At 40.4% G+C, this 22,544-nt stretch overlaps 1 protein-coding gene across 1 annotated transcript in view; it reads left to right on the top strand.

The window, feature by feature from the left end:
* LOC135914362 (tRNA (32-2'-O)-methyltransferase regulator THADA) overlaps nucleotides 1-22,544 on the top strand; it is a 53,934-nt gene that overhangs the window by 21,097 nt on the left and 10,293 nt on the right. The window contains exons 12-22 of the mRNA XM_065447167.2: nucleotides 2,034-2,155; nucleotides 4,765-4,953; nucleotides 6,008-6,183; nucleotides 8,104-8,238; nucleotides 10,679-10,783; nucleotides 12,399-12,509; nucleotides 13,895-14,141; nucleotides 15,722-15,938; nucleotides 18,336-18,563; nucleotides 20,078-20,279; nucleotides 21,133-21,336. Of these exons, the coding sequence (XP_065303239.2) occupies nucleotides 2,034-2,155; nucleotides 4,765-4,953; nucleotides 6,008-6,183; nucleotides 8,104-8,238; nucleotides 10,679-10,783; nucleotides 12,399-12,509; nucleotides 13,895-14,141; nucleotides 15,722-15,938; nucleotides 18,336-18,563; nucleotides 20,078-20,279; nucleotides 21,133-21,336 (1,936 nt within the window). The remainder of the gene's footprint in view (nucleotides 1-2,033; nucleotides 2,156-4,764; nucleotides 4,954-6,007; nucleotides 6,184-8,103; nucleotides 8,239-10,678; nucleotides 10,784-12,398; nucleotides 12,510-13,894; nucleotides 14,142-15,721; nucleotides 15,939-18,335; nucleotides 18,564-20,077; nucleotides 20,280-21,132; nucleotides 21,337-22,544) is intronic.

Raw genomic sequence — 22,544 nt, 5'->3', positions numbered from 1 at the left:
TTGATAATAGTTTTTTAAAGTTGAATGCATGTTTGATGAGGACAACTCAAGTGTGCACAACAAAAGTTGACGAGGAAGTTGTGGATTGATTGCTTTTATATTTATCTTCCTGGCTGCTACCTATCGTCGGCATGCAAACACACTCTTGGAGCATTTGTAACATTGCATTGTCACACTAAAAGGTAAAAGTTATCCTTTATATTTCCTGCTACTCGACTGAGGCAGATTACACTCTACTTTATAATTAACAAGTCTCGTTTATATGTATAGTACTTCATTCCGATTTTCTTATCTGAGCACAGTCATAATATAGCTTGGAACCTCAAATCTTCCTCCGAAAATTGCCAGAAATCACAAAGTGCAATGTTTTTAAAATAATGACGGCAACTCTCTACCTCCGTGTTCAGGACAAACATGGTTTAGTAAAAATACCCCTTTTTAGGTCATTTCATTTAGACAAAACTGACATTGTAAATTAGAACATTTGAGAGCTCATTACATTTGTCGTAGCACCTCAGCAACCTTTTTACAAAGTAGCAGTATGGTATAAATTTTGCAGTGACACTTTCCCATGCTTTAATTGCCTTGACAGCTTTCCTAGCAGGTCATGAATGTCTGTATATCTTCATTCCTATGGTACAGTGTTTAACTCGGCATATCAAAGTTTTCAGGTTTAGTAATCTTGTAATTCTTATTGTAATTTGGTGGTCAGAGCCAAAAACCTGCTTTTAATGGTTGCTGATATTTGAATGTTTCTTTTATATGCAATAAATTTCATGTAATTAATGTAGAGGTTGCCTACAGGAGTCATTTCTCCGTTCCTACTTATGTAAAAAAAAAGGAAAAAATGTGCATGTTGTACTAGAGCTTTCATTTGGCATTGTAAGCATGTTGCTGTATCAGTTTGAAATTAAAGTTCTAATTTTAGGTCAGTGGTTCCTTCTCTTTTTTCATTCTACATGCAAGCGTGAGTGGCCTGCTGGTAAAGTCGGTGATGCAATGCTTGAAGCTGCGAAAATAGCAGGCACCGGAGGAGGAAGGTGCCTGGAGGTGGAGAAGAGAATTGCATGCTGGGAAAAGTATGAAAGAGTGCGCTGTGCGTGTGGCAAAGCAACGCCACCTAGAGGAAAGCCTAGGTGGAATTGAGCAAAGCGGGGAAAGAGAAAATAGGCAAAGTGTTGCAGAGAAGGAGGGTAGGCAGAGGTGTACTGGGTTGACCGCCTCTCAGCATGCACAGGCAAGCATGAACACATCACATTCTATGACTGCGGACACTCGCTGTCAAAACGCCGTGAGTAAGAGCGGCAGAAGCAGCAAGCGAAGTGACTTTCGTGCTGTCTGTTGCTTCAATGCAAACTGAGCAGCCAGAATGCAGCACGCACAAAGGTATAAGCCATCTGCAGATTGCGTTCACTGATTCTAACACACAGTTATTAATTGCTAAATAGGGCAGTCAGAGTGGCCTGATCAGGATGGTTTAGGGGGACTGATAAACCAGTCCTCACTGCACACAGCCTCAGCACAAGTGACTATCACTCAATTGACTGGAAACCCTAACTAGCCATGTGAGTGACTTTGTAGACTGGCAACGCCCCGCCCCGTCCATCCCCACAGAATACTTGTGCCTCCCCATTCTGTAATAAAGGACTTTCAATCAATGAAGATAGGGTGCGTGCGGCCACAGAAAGTATGCAGTTACTGCCGAAATGCAAGTTACATCCCTACCCCCCCCCCCCCCTTCTCTCCCACGCTACCTCCCTGCTTTCCTCCCTTGCATGCGATTCGGCTCATTGTCGCTTAGTTTCACTTGCATATACAGCCTACTGCACGCGGAGACGATGCTATCACCCTTGAACTTCATATAGAAATACTATGGCAGACCACTATGGCCACTTCCTACAGACCACTATGGCAGAAATTCATCTGGACTGGCCATACCATGGCTATCGCAATTATATAGCAATGTTGCCCATACTCTTGTGTGTAACCAGCATTCATGAAATGAAACATCGCTACTTTTTTTTTTTTACCAGCCTGAAAAAGGAGCCAGAGCAGCTTGCTACAGAGCTAGAAGAACTCTGCAACTTGGGTCAAAATGCTTTCTCAGCGTTCCAGCATGATCCAGTGTCTGCATCGGCAAGCTTGCCGCTTCATGGTAGACAATTTTGTTTTCTTTATTATTTTTGCATGTATCTGAAGTTATAATTTTTATGCATAAATTATCAACTTGTCTTTAATCCCTTCAGATGCCAATTATTTCCCTTCCATTCAAAATTTAGTTTGATCGTATTTCTTGCATCTTCACTATCATGAAAAGCATACATCTGCATAATAGATTAATGATTTTCAATTCTTCAGGGCATTTTGTCAAGTTTACAGAATGTGGCCTTCATGCGAGAACTCTCTGCGGTAACGTCAGATGAGAACATTATCATTTCCATGTCTAAAGCACGTATCCAGCCACTTGAGAAATATGCCTGATGTAAAAAAATTGTGAAAAAATAAAAATAAAAGAAGGGAAACCTGCTACGTGACGACATACTGACACCGAGAGCAAGCAAGGAGCCATCTGCATTCTAACCCTTACATATTAATCAAACTTGCAGCACACGTCCAATCAGAAGTGTTTCAAAGTTATGCGACATATTTGAAATGTCCTTTTATTTTCGATGCACTGTCTTGGCGCGCACAATGGTGCGCACAGTGCTTGAAGGGGTTGGGAGTAGGAATAGTGTGCAAGTAGGGCTTGTTGATTTTTTATCGCTAAGGGCAGTCAGTGAAGGAATAAAACAGAAGCTCAAGCACAAGGTACACGGTGGCTTGTGTGTCTCTTGTTCATGAGCAATGTTCCATCCTCATTTGATCGCTGTGCTGTTTTTCCTTATTGATTTTGCCTGTAAACTACAAGTGTTGGAAGACTGTCCTTTGTCCAGCCTTCATGTTCTGCTTGTCATGCTGTCTTACTGCAAAAATTACTGGCATTGTTGCATCATAATGCAGGTATTCAGAAATGTGTATGATCATTGCCTCATGTAATGTTACTTTGTAATAGTATACTGATGCCTTTGTTGCTTACCACCTACACGATTGCCAATAAATGGGACACATAGAGTGAATTTACAGATGTTGACAGAAAGTGGCATTAATGATTTTGCTTTTAACCAAATCAGTTGGGTAGGAGGATGCACTATCATTAATATCAGTAATTTCCTGCTACAGGCAGGAGAGGTAATGCAGTCAATAACTTGATTGTTTCGTGTGAAGCTGATTTTGTCCTTTCGCATGCCTCGGATTTTTGAGGTGGGAAATGCAGTTAGCCCTCAGCATAACTAACTAATTAGATATAGCAAAGTAAACCTAAAATGTTTCTCACCATTATTATCATGTAGCAAATACATGCTTGTAATGGACGTTGGATACAACAAAGGTATTTTGTCATTGTGACTTCATAGGTTTGACAGTATTGCTTAATTCGCTTATCACAGTTGGCACAAGTTCATCGGTCATCTTTCGCAAACATATCTGAATGTGGGACCATTTCATTTTGTACTAGATTGTGCCTGACTTTGCAGGCTGCGTTTGATTCAGTCGAAACCTCAGCAGTCATGGAGGCATTATGGAATCAGGGTGTAGATGAGCCATATGTAAAAATACTGGAAGATATCTATAGCGGCTCGACAGCCACCGTAGTCCTCCACAAAGAAAGCAACAAAATCCCAATAAAGAAAGGCGTCAGGCAGGGAGATACGATCTCTCCAATGCTATTCACCGCATGTTTACAGGAGGTATTCAGAGACCTGGAGTGGGAAGAATGGGGGATAAAAGTTGATGGAGAATACCTTAGCAACTTGCGATTCGCTGATGATATTGCCTTGCTTAGTAACTCAGGAGACCAATTGCAATTCATGCTCACTGACCTGGAGAGGCAAAGCAGAAGGGTGGGTCTGAAAATTAATCTGCAGAAAACTAAAGTAATGTTTAACAGTCTCGGAAGAGAACAGCAGTTTACGATATGTAGCGAGGCACTGGAAGTGGTAAGGGAATACATCTACTTAGGGCAGGTAGTGACCACGGATCCGGATCATGAGACTGAAATAACCAGAAGAATAAGAATGGGCTGGGGTGCATTTGGCAGGCATTCTCAGATCATGAACAGCAGGTTGCCACTATCCTTCAAAAGGAAAGTGTATAACAGCTGTGTGTTACCAGTACTCACATATGGGGCAGAAACCTGGAGGCTTACGAAAAGGGTTCTGCTGAAATTGAGGACGACGCAACGAGCTATGGAAAGAAGAATGATGGGTGTAACTTTAAGGGATGAGAAAAGAGCAGATTGGGTGAGGCAACAAACGCGGGTAAATTACATCTTAGTTGAAATCAAGAAAAAGAAATGGGCATGGGCCGGACATGTAATGAGGAGGGAAGATAACCAATGGTCATTAAGGCTTACGGACTGGATTCCAAGAGGAGGGAAGCGTAGCATGGGGCGGCAGAAAGTTAGGTGGGCGGATGACATTAAGACGTTTGCAGGGACGACATGGCCACAATTAGTACATGACCGGGGTAGTTGGAGAAGTATCGGAGAGGCCTTTGCCCTGCAGTGGGCGTAACTAGGCTGATGATGATGATGATGATGATGATGATGATGATGATGATGATGATGATTATGTAGACAACATACAGTATTACTGGACAAGACAGAGAATGCAAATCACGCATGTGTGGAATTCATGTCATGCATCGTAGCTGCATTCTTCATTACAGGTGCGCTGTTGTCTCTGGTTACCTGCCTGAGTGATGTCAAGTGCATACTGGTAGCTGTGCAGGGTTGCAGCATGGATGGGAACAACAGCCCCATTTGCAGCATTCTCAACAGGGCATTGTGTCTTGCTAAGAGCTCCCTCTTACGCTCACTCCTTGTCATGGTGCCAAAGAGCAAGCAGCACATTCTTGGTTGGTACTTGCAGCTAGCTGTCAGCATGCATTGCACAGCGGCTCCTTTGTAATGGCCGCACTATACGTAGCAATCTCACCAAGGGCTGTTCACTTTGCCTATGGTACTTACGGTACATTTTTTTGCCTAGACATACCTTATTTTAAGCAGCCCAAGCTCATAATCAATGGTTGCATGTAATCCTGGCGAATGTCACTACTGGTCACAACTACAAAATACCATGCTACCGCTGACAATCTTGAGCGAATTTGTTGCTGCAATTCATATAAACGTAGTCAAAACAAAACAGGTTTAGAATTGGTAAAATAACTGCAACTGGTTGCCTGCAGCTTTTATGTTTTGTTTCTGGTATCCTGCAAAACTGGTTGAATTGCTGTGGATCACCTCGTATCAGATGCTGTGCTTTTCGTCTGTTACAAGATGCTGTGAACAAGAAACGTGACCAGTTTGCATGTGTGTATTTGAGTTTTCGTGTGTAATTAAGTGATCTTAGTTAACACCGTCTTGAATTGCTGTCCGTACATTATACTGTACATAATGGGCCGTACATAGTTGCTGTCCGTACATTATATTTTTCTTTTGGGGGATCCATAACTAGCCTTCATTTATGAATCCTGCTTTCTCTTTTTGTGTGTGTTAAAGTTTATCAGTACATGTATGCAACAATAAAATAAAATAAGAATGGCTGCTTTGCGAAGGGCTTTTTTTGCAAATTTATGTTCAACTTATAGGTTACACATCCTTTGGAAAGCCTTTAAGAAACTCTCCAGGCCTCTGCTTCTATTGCAGTACAGTAAAAAAACTTTATGTACTTATGCCTTTACAGAACTGTGTTTGCAAATATATGTTATAGTACTTGTAAAAGAGAAATCTCGCCAGGGTATTTCCTGCCATGGTTTACTGATACTGCCCTTATCTATGCAAACATATTTAACTGTTAATGCCTGACTTCCTTACCTTTTAAATTTCTTCATTGTGTTAGCCAAACATTGCTTTTAATGGCAAGTCTGCCACTATAGATATATAAGATGTTAGCTGGTTTGTATTTTTCAGGTGCAACAACTACCAGTTCAGTAAACAGAGCAGCGCCTTCCTTCGAAGACACAAACCTAGCATTTGCAGAGCTCATCAGAGACCACGAAATAGCCACAGGGATCATCAGATTTACACCAGAAGAGCTGCACCAAATTGAAGAGAGGCTGGCATCATTCTGTTGGCACTGTATCAAGGTAAATAAAATGCACAGAAACACCTCGAATATATTTGATATTCAATACAAGCCTCTATTCTTTGCATGCTGATATCAATGAGAAGGGTATTATGTTTACTTCGTTATATTTGATAATTCATTATATCCATGTTCACTACATTTTCACGTTGTAGCAATGGTGAAGGAGCGGACAGTAGTGAAACATTTGAGCGATCAAAACTATCTGTTTACTGGGCAAACCTCTGACCAGAGAGACAAGTAACACAAATGCACAACAAGAGTGGCAAGCACAGTCGGCGATTGGCGAAAATCTGCTCTGCAGGTTGAGCACGCTGGCTTTTATACATGACTCTGCAAACGTTCCAGCGCAGTCACTGGTGCCCACATGCCTTCCAGCAATTACTGCACAATTTGTGTCGTGTGTACGATCATATTACACGAGGTTGGGTGACAACATACGATGGATAGAACTACCAATAACATACCCGCCATGGTTGCTCAGTGGCTATGGTGTTGAGCTGCTGAGCACAAGGTTGCGGGATCGAATCCTGGCCACGGCGACCGCATTTCGATGGGGGCGAAATGCAAAAACACCTGTGCACTTAGATTTAGGTGCACATTAAAGAACCCCAGGTGGTCGAAATTTCTGGAGTCCTCCACTACGGCGAGCCTCATAATCAAAAATTTGTTTTGTCACGTAAAACCCCATAATTTAATTTTAACTAGCAATAACATTCGACAGACTTCCGATACATGCAGGCGTGTACTGCGCTGAACGATTAGTATGTTTAACATTTGTTAGCCAGTGCAAAGCGGTCACCAAAGGAAGATGAACAAGTACACATGTCAATATTGAGGTTTTACTGTACATTCGAACCCACTTATAACAATATTCAAGTGCCACGAAAATTCCATTTAATAACTGGGTTGCATGAAAAAATCTAAATGGGCGATTGCAGGGCTGCTGTGAGAAAACTATAATGGCGGGGAGGCCAGTACCCCTTCCCGCCTTCTTCCTCCTTCCACTGATGATTGTGTTCACTCATTTAACTGCTTCCTGGGTGCTCCGATCGCATGTAACAAGCTGCAGCTAGTAAACAGGTTATTTCACTATGGAAAACATACGTAAAGGTTGACGGTGCAGCAACTTCTCATTGTCATAACCGATATATTGTTAAAACCGGTAGTGTTATAAGTGGGTTCAACTGTATTGATAACTATGAGTACTTCTTGTACAAGTTGAAGTCATTTTTATTTTGCTTGCCAGAAGAAAACCACACACATCTGCTCATTTTAGCACGTGCAGTTGTGCTTGTGTACTCGTGAATGTTAATTGTTTACATTCCTATGGGTTCAGTCAGTAACATTTCGAATTTACATGTATATTGAAGATCTCCTTCTGAGTATGGGTTTCTTTAATGTATTATGGGCAAAGTAAACAATAAACAATAAATATAATTTTCAAACAAATGTCTTGTTTACAAGGACATAGCATAGTGAAAAAAGAAAGGGAAATTTTGTGCATCTTTTGCGATAGGAACTGAGGAGTTGAAGGGTAAACATGCAGTAAGCTTTAGTTTTGTACTAGGTAACATGTTAGATTTACGGTTTTGTCGTCTGTTTCAGCAGAAGTGTATCTGGAGGAGCAGTAGTACCTCCCTTAGCCATCAAGTGCTGATACAGTCAAACTTTGATATATTGCCACCTATTCACTCCAGTCTTTTCTCATTGTGGCAGTCTTTTTCCATTGTGTTAGCTTCCAAATTTCATTGTGTATGACATTTAGAAGCTTGATCATTTCTCATGTGGAATTCTTGGAATGACTTCTGTGGAGCACTTGATGCTTTTGGCAGCTCATGTACTGTCTCACCAGTTGTACTCTATTCGTGCTGACTGATCTTTTAGGAGGCACATTCTTCATTTTTGCTGTCCCATGCAGAACTCATGTTTATTGTTGGACCTTGTGGCAACTATTTCTCTAAGGGACAATGGAATATCTTACCCACTGGATAGCAGGTCCCTGCGTGACATTGCAGATGCTCTGGTTGCTGTCATGACTGGATGCCGGCATCGTGTGAGTTGTTGACACATTGGCATTGCTTTTGATTAATCAGCTCAATGTTTTTTGAACAGTCTTTATTTAGGTGCAGAAGTAGACATACACAGAAAGGACACAGAACACACTCAACATTGTGCCACATTCATTTCATGACGTTGAGCTTTCATGTGTTTGTTATTCAGCGTTTCTCGAAGCATGTGTGGTCACTTAATGTGCTGGGTACTATTGTGCTAATCACATGAAAATTTATTGTTGCATACTTATTTTGCATAAATTATGTCTAGATAGGATTACTGAAAAATAGATAAAATTTTCATTACAGTTTTGCGTCTGCACCTGCAGACAGATGCAGATATCCACCACAGTGCGATACATGACAGAAGGTCATGAAAACAAATGTGGTTTGGATACCCAAGTTACCATAAACTAATGCCGGAAAAGAAGGACACTTTCTTGTTAGGATATGGAGGTTGCACTGGCTCTAGTACATATTTAATGACATTAACTGGTTGACTTATATATTGTTTCCTAGTCATTATACTTATGCTCTTTATATCACAGTTCTCTCCAACGAAAATGCATGCTCTCTCATGTAGCCAAGTGCCATTGCATTAATTAGCCAGCATATGTGCCACATGTTCTTGTTTGCTTCCTTTGGTTTTGCTAGAAGAACCACCGTAGACAGGATCCACTGAGTAGTAATATCTTACTTGCTGATATCTGTTAATTTCAGAAGTTACAAGATCAGCATTTTTGCCATCCACTCCCTCCCTAAGTTGCCACCTATTGCACTGTTCTTTGTTGTAATAAACATGCACTAACTTTCCCGGCATTCATTCTGAATAAGCCGTCATGATGAAATCGCTTTATTTGATATGTTTTTTTATGGTCCCATGTTATTGCAACTCTCTTGTGGCTCCTCCACTTCCAACAAAATGCCACTTTAAAGGAACACTAAAGGCAAATACTAAGTTGATGTGGACTGCTTAAATACCATTCCAGAAACCTCGCAACACTTGTTTCATGCCAAGAAAAGACTTAGTTTAAGAGAAAATTTCTTATGAAGGGTTCGAATACTTTTATCGCAATGCAAATCTCCCGCTACCTAACCAGGGAATGGTGACATTGCATACGCCATCACTGCCCTTTGCTGCTGTCGGTGAGTAAAACAGTGCCCGACCGACGGCAATACATTTTTTTTTTTTAATTAACAATACGCAAATGCGCTCAAAGAAACCGAGCCAAGACAAAGCAGTGGATTCACCGCTGCAGCTGCTTTTAGTTAACTGGTGTGGACCATTTGGGCATCCTGCAATGTCACATGAAAGTGGAATTCTCTGCTACTTGCAGTTTGTGCGAGTTTTGCAAGCCAACAAAACAAGCGTAGCACTACGCGATAACAGAACTACTGAAATGTGAAAGCGCACATGGCGCTGAGTCGAGTGCAATCGAAACCTTTTGACTGTGCACATTGTCAAGTAAAATTCCGCAGTGGGCTAGTTGGTTCGACATAATTAACACTGTTGTGCAAAGCGACGAGGGGACAAGACTTAAGCAAGGAAAGCAACACACAACACTTGGCGTAGTGTGTTGTTTTTCTCGCTTAAGTCTTGTCCCTTCGTTGTTTTGCGCAACACTGTTAATTACATTGTTAAAGGTAAAGGCAATGAGTTCTTCTTTCTAAACATGGATTAGAACTGGGCAAGTAGCATTTTCTTTCGTCTTATAATGCCATGTCTACCACAATACAAATATGTTTTTATAACAAGCGGTTGAGTACTACTAGTGACAGAATATAAATGAGGAGTGCCTTCGTCGTTGGGCAAGTACTTGAATGTCCTGGGGCAGTCTCTTATCGTGTCCTGCATTTACTTAATTTCTCGATTACTAAGGCTCTGTTCATGATAATATTGACACCTTAGAAATTCTCGAGCACCAATGTATCACTTTAGCTTGGCTTGCTATTTGCCTTTAGTGTCCCTTTAACAAAGCTGATTTCCAGTCCCAATGACTTTGTAGCAACGGGGGTTTACTGTACTTCTGCAGGCTATGCGCCGTTGTGTTGCATTACTTTGTATGACCACATGTCTTCACATCAATCGCATGCAGTTTGGTCAGAGCAGGATGCATTTATTAATTCTACCACAGAGTACATAAATACGAAAATAAAGAAGGTGCTTGGGGGGGGGGAGTGGATTGAAAAAAAAAACAGAGTATGATTATGCACACGCCACCAACAGTTACGAGGCAACGTGACATTGGTGACATTGCTAACAAGATGTTACAGCTTAATGCACTGCTGTTACTTGTAGAGCTGTGAACTGAGTGTAACAGAGGCCGTGAAGGAAAGAACAGAAGAAATGATTGCCTGTACGTTACTACTGTATTTGAGGACCCTACCATAAAAAAACTGTTTTGCTGTTTGACTTTATCTTTGACTGCTTTGGGTCCTTAGGGAGCCATCGAAAGCTGCTGTGAATCCCTGAAAAGCCTCTGCCAAGTTCTTTCCAGCAGTACAACCACAGAAATATCTGATATTCCATTCGATCTTGTTAGAAAGGTACGTCTTGATCTGTAAGCATGTGGTGCTTGTGCATGTTCCTTTTATCTGACCTCTTGTCCTTTCTTTCTTTGTCATTGAAATCTCAATAAAACACTCCATACTGTTTATACCCTGATATCCTTATTTGATGACATGATATTGCAGTGGTATTTCGAGGCTTTCTGATCATGGTAACTTGAACAGTGTTTCACGCCTTTGGTGCTTGCTTGCCATCCTCATGGTCATCAGTGAGGGTAATATTTAGTTTTCTAGGTTCTATATCCTCGCCTGATTTTATGAGAGTGATGTTTAAATTCAGCTTTCTAAGCTACCGTAGATGAGCTCGTGGCTGAGTTTCAAAACATCACGGGAACAGAGCAACAAAACAAGACAGACAAAAACAGGGTCGTCAATCGTCAACTGCATTTTTTTTATTACTGTTTCCTCCACATTCCAGTAATGTACTAACCAGCCTAATTCATTACGCTTTTGAAATCAAGGTCTGTTATTGTTAGCTGTAGCCTGTAAAAATTTATTTATTTATTTATTTATTTATTTATTTATTTATTTATTTATTTATTTATTTATTTATTCATTCATTCATTCATTCATTCATTCATTCATTCGTTACCTACATCTTGCTTGAGGGCATTACAATAGGGGGATTACAACAACAATAGCAACATTTTGTCTGCGCCAAGTGAGACAGTGCTTTGCATCGTTTGTGGAACATAATACACAGTCTGGATATTACGTGCCACTGTAAAAAAAAAAAATCATTTGACTATGCTAGTTCTTCACAGTAGTGTGAATGCTAGCTTTCTTACATGCACACACAATCTTACACACCTGCATGTCTCTATTCTCTCTTTATATGAATAGGCTGACTTTCCTGCTCAGTTACCCGCAACGGTATGTCAGTAGATACGGCGCTGTGTTGCTGAGTTAATTGTTATGCGTTCAATCTCTGCTACATTCTGATGGGGCGGAATCCAAAAATTATCGTGTACTGTGCATTGGATGCACGTTAAAGAACACCAGGTGGTCAAAATCAATCTGGAGTCATCTACTGCAGCATGCCTCATAACTAGATCGTGGTTTTGGCAAATAAAACTCCAGCATGGCTTATGTGTGTGTCTTGTTCATGAGCAAGCTTCCATACTCATCGGATTGCTGTGCTGTTCTCCCTCATTAATTCTACCTGTAAATTACAAGTGTTAAAGATTTTTTATTTGAAAAATACCCCTAAAGACCCTCAGAGAGAGCACTTTAATAAATTCAGCCTCCTTCGCTCAGCCTTTGCATTCTGCATTTAAACCCCACAATTTAGTTAATTTAATTAATTCCTTCGTTCACAGCTTAGTCATATGCTTGTCTCACATTGTATTCATAAAACGTGGTGTGTCTCCTTCAACTTTAGCAGTGATCAAAGGTAAGCTTGAAAGAGGTTGAACATTTTGTCAGCAGTCTAAATATCTGTAAACTTTAGTACTCAACTTTTCTTGGCCATAACCATTGTTAAGTATATGCTAGATGAATCGTAATTTTTTCTATTATACATGCTGTTTATTATATGCTGTTCATTATGTTAATGTTAAGCTCAGGTACTTATGCCTCATTGGACAAATTTCAGGCTCTGTCGTCGTTAACATCGAGATCAAAATCCTCCTCCGTCACAAGGCGGTCAGCAGGTCTCCCATTACTCATCAGGGCTCTTCTTGAAGGAGAAGCACAAAATGTGAAGGTAAATCTTGTTGCAAGCAAATATGCAAGCAGCTTTTCTTTTCATAAATTTTCACTGTGTTCAAATGTTGCAAATTTATTCTGCAGAAGCCCGCAAGGTGTAGTAAGCTTGATGAAAAGAAAAATTATCATCCACCCAACTGTAGCATATGCTACAGCCAAGTGGATGACAATTCTCCCATTCCTGTTGAAATGTAGAACAAATGATGAGTTTGTTTGACATATGCACATGAAAGAATATCTAAAACTGACTAAAATTGGTCTTGCTTTTTGCTGCCACTTGCTATTCTTCAGTAGAGCAAACATAATTTTTAGCAAGACCCAAGTCTTGAGAGTGTCAACACTGTCTTCCATTGACAGTACGCAGTACACCAAAATGAGGCAACATGAATGCTCAAAGACGGCGTAATTGCTGAGCTTCAATTAACTTTTGTTTATAGAAAACCAAGAAACCCGTGCCATTTTGTGTGCTTTTCTTTTCAAGCTGCGTTCATTTATCCCATGTTGTTTATGTTGCATATAGTCTATCATCTTAAATCAACTTTCCTAAAGAAAAGTGTTGTTGTATCAGCCGACATTTAGATGCATTATTTGCCGACTTATTTGGGTGTGTTCCATTTCATTCCACCAAACGATCAAATCGGCCTATCACGTCTGCTGAGGGATTTTGTCTTTGTATTGGAACACAAGTTAACCTCATCCTTCTCCTTGACATTTTTCTGGCATATAAGCTTGAACATAAGCATATACTGACAAGTTATTGCTAATGATGTTTATAAAAAACATCAGGTTTAGCAAGTATTCTGTAATTGGCTGCATTATTATTGACATTATTATTCACTATTTAGCTGCTTTGGTATTATTTATTATTATTATACTTTATTATTTATGTTATTATTAACTATTTAGCTGCTTTATTATTATTTATTATTATTATACTTTATTCTTTACTTTATTATTGACTATTTAGCTGCTTAACTAGCAGATCATAACGGCCTATACTAGGAGCAGACAACCACAGTTTAAAATCTTGCAAACACTTTCTTTGAAGCCGAAATGAGGCATCTGCACTTTCAAGACCAGTCACCTTTGCATAAACAGTATTCGCACTTGAATTTTGACAACATCAGTACTGGGACAGATAAGTGTTGCAAAGGGCATTCAGTCCATTGAAGTCACCTTTATGCTTAGACAAATAAATAGCCTACAGGAAGTAGCCTGCTTTCCATACTGTATTCACTTAGCTTTCTTTATTGCCATCTTGAGACCTCCGTCTCAGGATCATCATTATGCAGTTAAGCCTTTGCCAGCACTTTTGAGCACATCGCTTACTGCTGGGGATGGAAGCACATTTTTGTTGCCTCTGTCTTCTCTCTCTGTCTCCAGCGTAGCATGTCCTGGACTGTGGACTACTTGAGCAGCGTCATCAGAGAGTGCACTGAGCAGTGTGACATTTCTGCGTCCACAGTGGATCTGCCCCAAGCAGAAGCGCTGCACGTTCTCTGTGCCGTTGTTGGCTCTGCATCATTGACAGCTGCAGTGATGATGCACCTTGGACGCATTCTGTGGTTTTGCTTTGAAGGCTTGGCGTCGCCTTTCTGGGTAGTGAGAAATGCAGCACACCAGCTCTATGGTATGTTTCTTTGCAACTCTTTCTGTAAGTTGTGGTGGCTGGATGCCATCAACACTGAGCTATTAGAAGGACATAGAAGTTAGGTGAAGATACATAGGAGCAAGATGATGGTGGTGGGTAAGAGCTGCCACCATTGATGTGGCCTTGGCTTCATTGATTAGAAGAATTGCAGGGATAGGCCCAACAAGCTATTTGGCCTAGCCAGCGACTTGAGATGTTATGAAACTTTAGTGATGCCCGATTTGTACTACATTCTTCGCTTCAACTGCAGGCTATAACTTTCTGCAGTAAATCATCAGCAGGAATGTTGTTCCGGCAAAACATTAGCAGTTTATTGAAGCTGAATGTGCTTCTTATCTCTACTTGCTCCTTTGCTTAGAACACCAGTAATATCATTATGGGCAATGTTTGGTGTAGCACATGCTTATAATATGCCCTGCACTAGAAGAATAAACCCTAGTTTTGTTAGATGAATGTTACTCATGTATATATTAATAACCTACTCATAAAAGGGGAATCATTTTCTTTATATATATATATATATATATATATATATATATATATATATATATATATATATATATATATATATATATATATATATATATATATATATATATATATATATATATATATATATGCTTTGGCAGCTGTCCTGTAATTGGGCTTAATATCTCAAATTTACACTCTGTTCTTTCTTCTCTTACTCAACAACATGCTGATGATGTTTGACTAATTGTATTAACCTAAGCAGTGACATGGTAAACATTTTTGCTTGGTCTTATTGCAGTAGCAATCAATATGGATGCTTGAGACACAATAATGCCACCAACATCGCCACCGCTGTTGCCCTGCTGTCCCACTGACGGCGCACGCGCAGCTGGCGTGTGGAAAGTTAGAGGGTCGTCGAGTCGCAGAGTGTGTTTGCTCCCAAAACAACGGAAGTGAAGTGGACGTACCATCAGTGCTATGCTCAGTCTCCTCAGTGGTGGAGCAAGGGCAGCGTTCCACCTTCTACTGCTGTCATGAGCATTGCACACATTCACACTAACATTCCTGCTGACCTGCTGCGTGTGCTTTGTCAAGCTAACGTTATGAAATATTCAATTAGGTGCTAACGCCAACAGTTTCCTGTGTGCCCTACCTCGTGCCTCTCATCCCACTAACACACCTCGATGAGGTGTGACAAGATGACATGCACAGGATGAATAAAGGTGTCGCACCTCATCAAGTGTGACACCTTCAATGCCACTGGTGGCACTCATCATGCCAGACTTGTGCGACGTGGGGTAGCTGCCAGGGTGCTGTCCCTGCTGCCTCGCAGGAGTTGCCTTGCATGCTGCATTGCACCAACATCTCATACCCACATATGTTAGAACATCATTCGAGAAGTTCAAGCGTAACACTAACCTTGCTATCACTGTCAATGCTTTGCCCTTCAGGTGAAACCAACAATTTTTTTTTTTCAATATACCTAATTTTTTGTTTAGAAAAGCAGAAGCAGCTTTGTTGATTGACTATGTTCAAAATAATTTCCCCCTCCTACTCTTTCTTTTTTTCTTTCTTTTTTCGAATGTCAGGTGTGACAGCACCACGTGTGTTGGGACTAAAAAAGACGCGAGAAGAATTTGTTGGTCACGATGCCCTGAGTGCGTTGGACTTGTTTGCAAAGTTTCCAGATCTGCGGGTGTTGTTTCTGAACAAACTTGATGGCTCCAACGTAAACAACCACGACTTGTACTTTGTCCTCGACTTCCTCTCAAGACTTAAACCGCTTGCCATTGGCCAACAAGGACTGTAAGTAGCAGTAGTTTTTTCTGCTGCTGCGTATGTTTTGCACATATCACCATAGTTGGCATGAATGTAGCATGGCCACGAATATAATACAGACAAGCCCTGATATAATCAATAAGGATATAACAAATTATTTTATATAACAAAGTAAATTTTCAATGTTTCTTGCAGATGTTAATGTGATAAATGCTTATGATGAATATTGCATACAACAAAGGTACTAATTACCATATTGGGCATGGATATAGCACGACCGCAAACAGTCATACCTTAATATAACAAACGTATATGTAACAAATTATCACGCATATCATAGTAAATACAGTCACCGACGAATAATTCAGACTTGCCAGGAACAGCCAAAAAGTCGGAATAATCGGGAGTTTGAAATATTGGGTTTGCCAGAAAATGAGTGACTGTTCCACAAGTGCCCAGAAAAAGCTTGTCGGTGCATTGCTGCGCATGTGTACAGTTGGCTGGTCAGTTCGGATTTTGACCATTGTCTTGCTGTGGCTAGATTGATGAAAGTACAGTTAGTGCATGCACGAAATCTCTATCCCCTGGTAATGTAACAGAAATCAGCTGAGCTGCTATAGCCAAAAGGAATGAGTTTCTTTGCAACAGCCTTTTTTGGCACAGACATTGTGGGTGGAATTGGTACCAATTGAAGCTCCTTGATAATACTGACTGACAAAAATTCACAGTAGCAATCAAAGAAGTCGCCCAGGATCGTTCCACTGTTATAAATGAACGTATATGAGGCCTTTAGAACTTAGCAGCTTGGCCTGACTTGTCACATATTTCGGGTGCAGTTGGTAACTACTGAATCGACTAGGATTCACTATGTGATGACATCCATCCATGATGGGGGGAAGTAAGTCGAAGACTCGGCGTGTGTGTGTGCTGTGGGTGCGAGCAGTCATTAGAGTTTAGGCCTAATAAACCTGACAACTAGTTTTGGTTTCAAGAAAGTGCTGTCAGCATGGCTGGCATCCCAGCTGGTGACTTATCTAAGCAAAAGTATTGCCCTCTCTGCTCGACTCAGTGCCCAAATTAGCATTCGGACGTGCAGGTGGAGTTTGAATTATCGAACAGCATGCTGTAAGGTGTCTGAAGTTTCGGTCGTCCTTATGTATTAAATCTACAAGACCAGTGGCACTGCCGCAAAGCTGTCCGAATAATTGTGCGTGTCCAAATTATTCATCGGCAACTGTATAGAATGCTCACTATGGTTGAGGATTGGGCCAGTTGGTATTGCATTCTAAAGCTGGTGCAGCACAACATAGAAAGGAAGGAAGAAACAAGCTGAGCCGGCCAGATAAAGGATAAAACGCTCTGTTCTTTTATCTGGCAGGCTCGGCTTGTTTCTTCCTCTCTATGTTGTGCTGTACCAGTTTTTGTGTAGAATGTTTTTTGATGTTATCAGCGTGTAACACATATATACTTATAACAGATCTAGGGTATAATGAACATATTTTTGTGTCCAACTGTATGTGTACTAAGTCTTCGAGGTCTTACTAGAAGCGTGCTTTAGGACTACATTGTGACCGACATCGTGTACAGCAGCTACTGGCAAGGGCTCAAGGAAATAGATCTAATAGGCACAAATAAATGTAATATCAATGCTTGTAAACTGTTCATTAAATGTTGATCACCTCCCTTTAGCTAATTTAAATTGTCTAAGAACACTGTGACATAACAAATTTAGTCCTGTCTCCACCAAATTCGTCCACATTGCTGCTTCATGATACAGCACTTTGCATCCTTATGTGTCTATGAGAGACATGTCAGGAATTTGCTGAAAAGGACTCTGAAAATAAGTACCTACTACGTGTTAAGCTAGTGTGGTTGATACCATACATGGAATAACAAACTAGGCCTCATGATTAACGGGGGAAACACGTTGATGGCATTTTTACCAGAGCATTTCGAAAGCTAGCATGTTTTCATGCTCCTTCTTTCTTTCTTGCAAACGAACACTCTGGGAAGTGTCAATTTGCAAACAAGCCTTTTGCACTTTTGTTTACCACACTTTTGTACCTCTTTTCAATATGCTTTTTCCAATGTCATAAATTTGTTCTTTACAAGTTGTACAAATAGCAACAAGCTAAACCGAATGTTTACAATTTTAACGATCGAAACCTAAGAACTTTCCAGTGCTTTCAGTGGTAATCTCTGTACTTGCAGCAACACCCTAATGTTGTTGAACACGTAGATCAGCTGCTGGTTGTAAATGGAATTTCGATAAGTGTGCATGCTTTGCTCAACATAATTTTTCAAAGTAGAGTTTGTTCACCTGCGAGTAGACTCCTTTCTCTTTTTTTTATTTTTTTATTGTGGCAAATTGCACTTTGTTTACAATTGCAATTAGCAAAACTTTAATGAGTTTCATTATTACAGAAAATCTCTGGAGCCATTTCGACAATGCATACGCAACCATCTGGGCTGTCGTTCATGGAAGCTGCGCCTGCTTGCCGCGAAGTGCATCTCCTCTTTTTGCCAATCAACCCATGAGGAGGTCATGCTCTTGCTCGCGAAGGTTGTTGCCCTCAAAGGTGTTAATTCCTGCAACAGTGCCCACGCACACCTTTATGCCGTCAATCATCTCCTGAGAAACAACCCACTTTGGTTGGTACTGAAGTTTATTTATTCTCATGATAATACACAGAAAGTGACCTCGGAACGAAAAACCACAAAAAGTGGTTTGTTGTGAATCATGGCGCCAAACAAACGTAACTTACCTAACACCATTACTCCGTCTACAAAAGTGGACTATGCGCATCGTTACTTTTTCCCTGGTGCACTATCCCAATAGCGCACTCTTTGAGGGACTATGTGTGCTGTCGTTTACTACTTTATGGAACTATGAGATCTCCTGCCTAGTAAGTAAGATAATAAAAACTAACGCATCTCTGCCTCGTGAGATTTTCATTTTTCCATCACTAAACACGCGGCACACAAGCAGCGGCAATCTGAATATCTCTGTATGCTTCACTGTATGCAGTGAAAGGTTAATTAAATTTTCTGGTGCTAAGGAGTGGAATGACTTACCGCTTAAAGTTTCTACATAATATGTAGTGCCACTTCCTTTCTAATTAAGTATTGCCATTACCTTTTCCTTTGCACTTTTCAATTTGTGTGCTGCCCTTAGTTCATCTATTTTTGAGCAAGAGAAGTGGATGCACTGGTCTTCTGCACTACCGCGACCGAGCAGTGGCTCACCATCGCACTTATCTCTCTGCTGCTGAGTGTCGCATAGACTGGCGCATGTTGGGCACAGCTAGGCGCGGCCTCTGAGGTTGCTCCGATGCAGTATTGGAGACCACGCCCAGGCCGTGCCTAGCTGAAAAAGGCACCACAGTGAGAGAAAAAAGTGTGGTGGCAGTGAATACAGAGGAAGGCAGTCAGCTGCCGTTTGAGCGCAGCTACTTGCAGTGGTGAGAAAGACCAGTGTTGCTCGATGGCACATCAGACACAGATGCGTGGCAGTTTTGAACTGCTGTACCAAATGAGTGCTGTACCTCGCAGAAAGTGATGTGCTCGGCACGCAACGGTCTAGTATCTTTTGATTTTTTAAGACAAATATAGTTTGCTGTATCCACTGATAGGACACTTTTACTTGGTTAAAAAGAAGGTATTGAATACATGCATCTCTATGGAGAGTTCAAGAGAAATTTCATTTACTTCATTATATCCATTATTTTGTTATATTCTGTTTTATTATAATGAGTTTCAAGTGCATACAGAAAAAGTAAATAAATGCACATCCTTCGTTGTCAGTAATTATTGCTGCATCTAGACATTGAGCAAAATGCACAGTATATTTTGTTTTATTAACGTCAAGCTTTTTGATGTCGAAACAGTGCCACCAAGTGGGCGTATGAAAGCATTTGCCATCGCTAGAATGTGCTGGGGCTCTTTAGCCTTAGTTGCCCTTACACTACTAAACATAAATGCTAATCAGCAACATCACCACCTGAATGTCAGTTATTTCTTTTAAGTTTTTTTTGTTTTCGCTGTCACCGAATTAGCTAGATGAGCACATTAACTCCTTTGGTTCATGCATTGTTGTCAAGTTGAATTTCGGATTGTATATGACTTGGCACACAATGCATTTAAATGTGCTTTCCCCTTCTATGCAGTGTCCCGGGCATAGCCAAATGGTTTCAGGAAAGTGATGGTTTCAGTAAGTTGTCGTGGACCCTGTCATCAAACTTTTTTGTGAGAATTGAGTTTTTGGACTTGCTTGACCTGCTGTCCGACAATGGTGATTGCACCGAGTGCCAAGAGAAGTTGCAAAAGTCATTTATGTTGGATATAGCAGACACACCGAGCCGTAAGAAGGTGAGATTTCACATTTCGTTTGTACATTTCGTGACTTTTTGGCAGTCTGCTGGATGGTGTTCAGTGAAAAGTAGCATTGTGCTAGCATATCGCTGGAAAATATTAACGTCCACGCTGATATTGGGTGGCGTTTTTTTTTTTTTTATCTAGTGACCCCGAAAGTAAAATTGCAATACAGTCAGGGCCTTCCCTCTTTACAAAGGAATGTAATTGATCTCTTCACTTATCGAACAGCCAATCATTAATGTGTTGTCCTAAATTATAGTGTTTGATCACAGTCGGAGCAGTGTTATCTGAAGTGCATAGCAAACTTTCCTTGTAGTGTTATGCACTAAAATGAGCCTTATGAAATATTTGGGAAGTGGAAAGCAGGAATTAGAATATAAAAGTAAGTGGCAACATTGCTTAGGTGTAGCAGGTACCAGAGTAATTGTCCTCCTGGAGACGTTGTTTGAGTTCTCGTTGTGCTGAGTTGTGTATTATCAAGCTTGTAGTCTTAGTATTGTGTGCGTCATTAGTAGAGCCTAGAAGCAATTCGTACTTTGTATGCATTGACAGAAGTGTGTATGCACACACACAGTGCAGCTGCTGGGACTAGGTAATGTAGCAACTACATTGTGTTTCAGTTTTTGTTTTTGTCATTGACTTGAGCACATTGCCATTACTTCCAACACTAGTCCAGGCTTAGCCACCCGGTGTCACAAGTGACAGGGACTGACTGTAGAACAGAATTAAATGAAAAAAGTGCCTGTATTACAGGTCCCCGTTTTCGCTGTTTTCTGTATGCTCATGTCGTGGCATTTTCTATGACCGAGGCGTAAACCTCCAGTGTCTCAATCCAATCCAATTTCAGCTGCCTGGGTATGCAATGTGGAAACAAAGACAAACAAAATGGTTTCTGAGAAGAGCAGCACACCTGTGCCCACCTGAAATAGTAACTGTGCTTCGAAGGGGAATGGCGTGTGATGTTATCATGGAAAGCACTCTTGAATTTCTCTTTCGTCAAGCACAGCGACCAGACTCTAGAATCACATCAAACTTGTGGTGTGAAGTGGCAGTAAGTTCTTTTGTGTTTTAAGCTTGTATTCCCGTTAAATTGTACTTCCTCTGATGACTTGTTTATGAGCTGTCTGTAATGCATCACAGTAGTCTGGCAGGCAGTCATGTAAAAGTTGATAGCAAAAGCATTTGAAGCAGTTCCAAAAATTTGGAGCTGCTTTGAATGAGTGACTTGGCTGTAAACATGCCTGCCTTGAGACTGTTACAAGACATAGCAAGTTTCAGTTTCTTTCATAAATGGAATACGTGCTTACATAAGTATACAGAAAGAGGTCCCAGAGCATGAGGCTGAAAAGGGACCTCATATCAGAAAATATATGCATTTGTGCAAATAAACAGCGTGAAACAGCAATGTAGTAGTCACTAAGTGGAATATCATGCAAAGTAAATGTAGTACAAACTGCAAATAATATAAATTCAATAACTAGTAGTAGAATTAAATCAGTAGTTAAGGCATTTGCAACACTACAAACCTAAAATGTTTATAAAGTCTACAAATTAAAAAACTAGAAAAAAGGAAGAACTAAAAAGAAACGGCCAAGAGTGAAGTGAATAGCTTAGATATGTGGATAATTTTAGTTATCTAGTAGGAAAGCGAATAATGTTTTTTTGAAGAGACCTAAAGAAGAAGAATGCTTGACATGTAGTGGGAGGCTGTTCCAAGTAGATAATGCTGTGAAATATCCAGATTGCTTATCATAATTAGTATGTATTAATGGGAATAAGAAATTGTTGTTAGCTGTGAATCTTGTGCAGTTTAAGTTAACCAAAGTAGCTTCAGAAAATATGCTACTGGGGGAGAATTACGTCCTATTTTAAATAACATGATGGCTAACTTATATTTAACAAGATTATTTACTGAAAGTATTCTGTGGTTGTGAAGCATATCAGTAGCACTGCAGTAGAATAAGCTGAACGGTAATGCCTAGATGGCCCGATTCTGAAAATGCTGTAGTGGTGCTATATGTGTTTGATATGTGTTACCCCACACTGTAATACAATAATTGAGATGGCTGTGAATAAAAGAATAAAAACAAGTTTAGCAATGTTGGTTTGCTAAAATAACACCTAGCCTTAAGTAAAATTTTAATACCAGGAGCAAGTTTGCGCTTCAAATAGACATGCCTAGTGAATTTTAAGTTTGAGTCTTGAATTATAGCAAGAAATGAGCATTCATTGGCTGCACTGATGACAAGAGAGTTTGGG

The sequence above is a fragment of the Dermacentor albipictus genome, chromosome 7 (genome assembly GCF_038994185.2).
Source record: "Dermacentor albipictus isolate Rhodes 1998 colony chromosome 7, USDA_Dalb.pri_finalv2, whole genome shotgun sequence".
NCBI classification, from domain to species: domain Eukaryota; kingdom Metazoa; phylum Arthropoda; class Arachnida; order Ixodida; family Ixodidae; genus Dermacentor; species Dermacentor albipictus.
The sequence above is the reverse complement of the archived record's forward strand: the minus strand, read 5'-3'. Positions and strand labels throughout refer to the sequence as shown.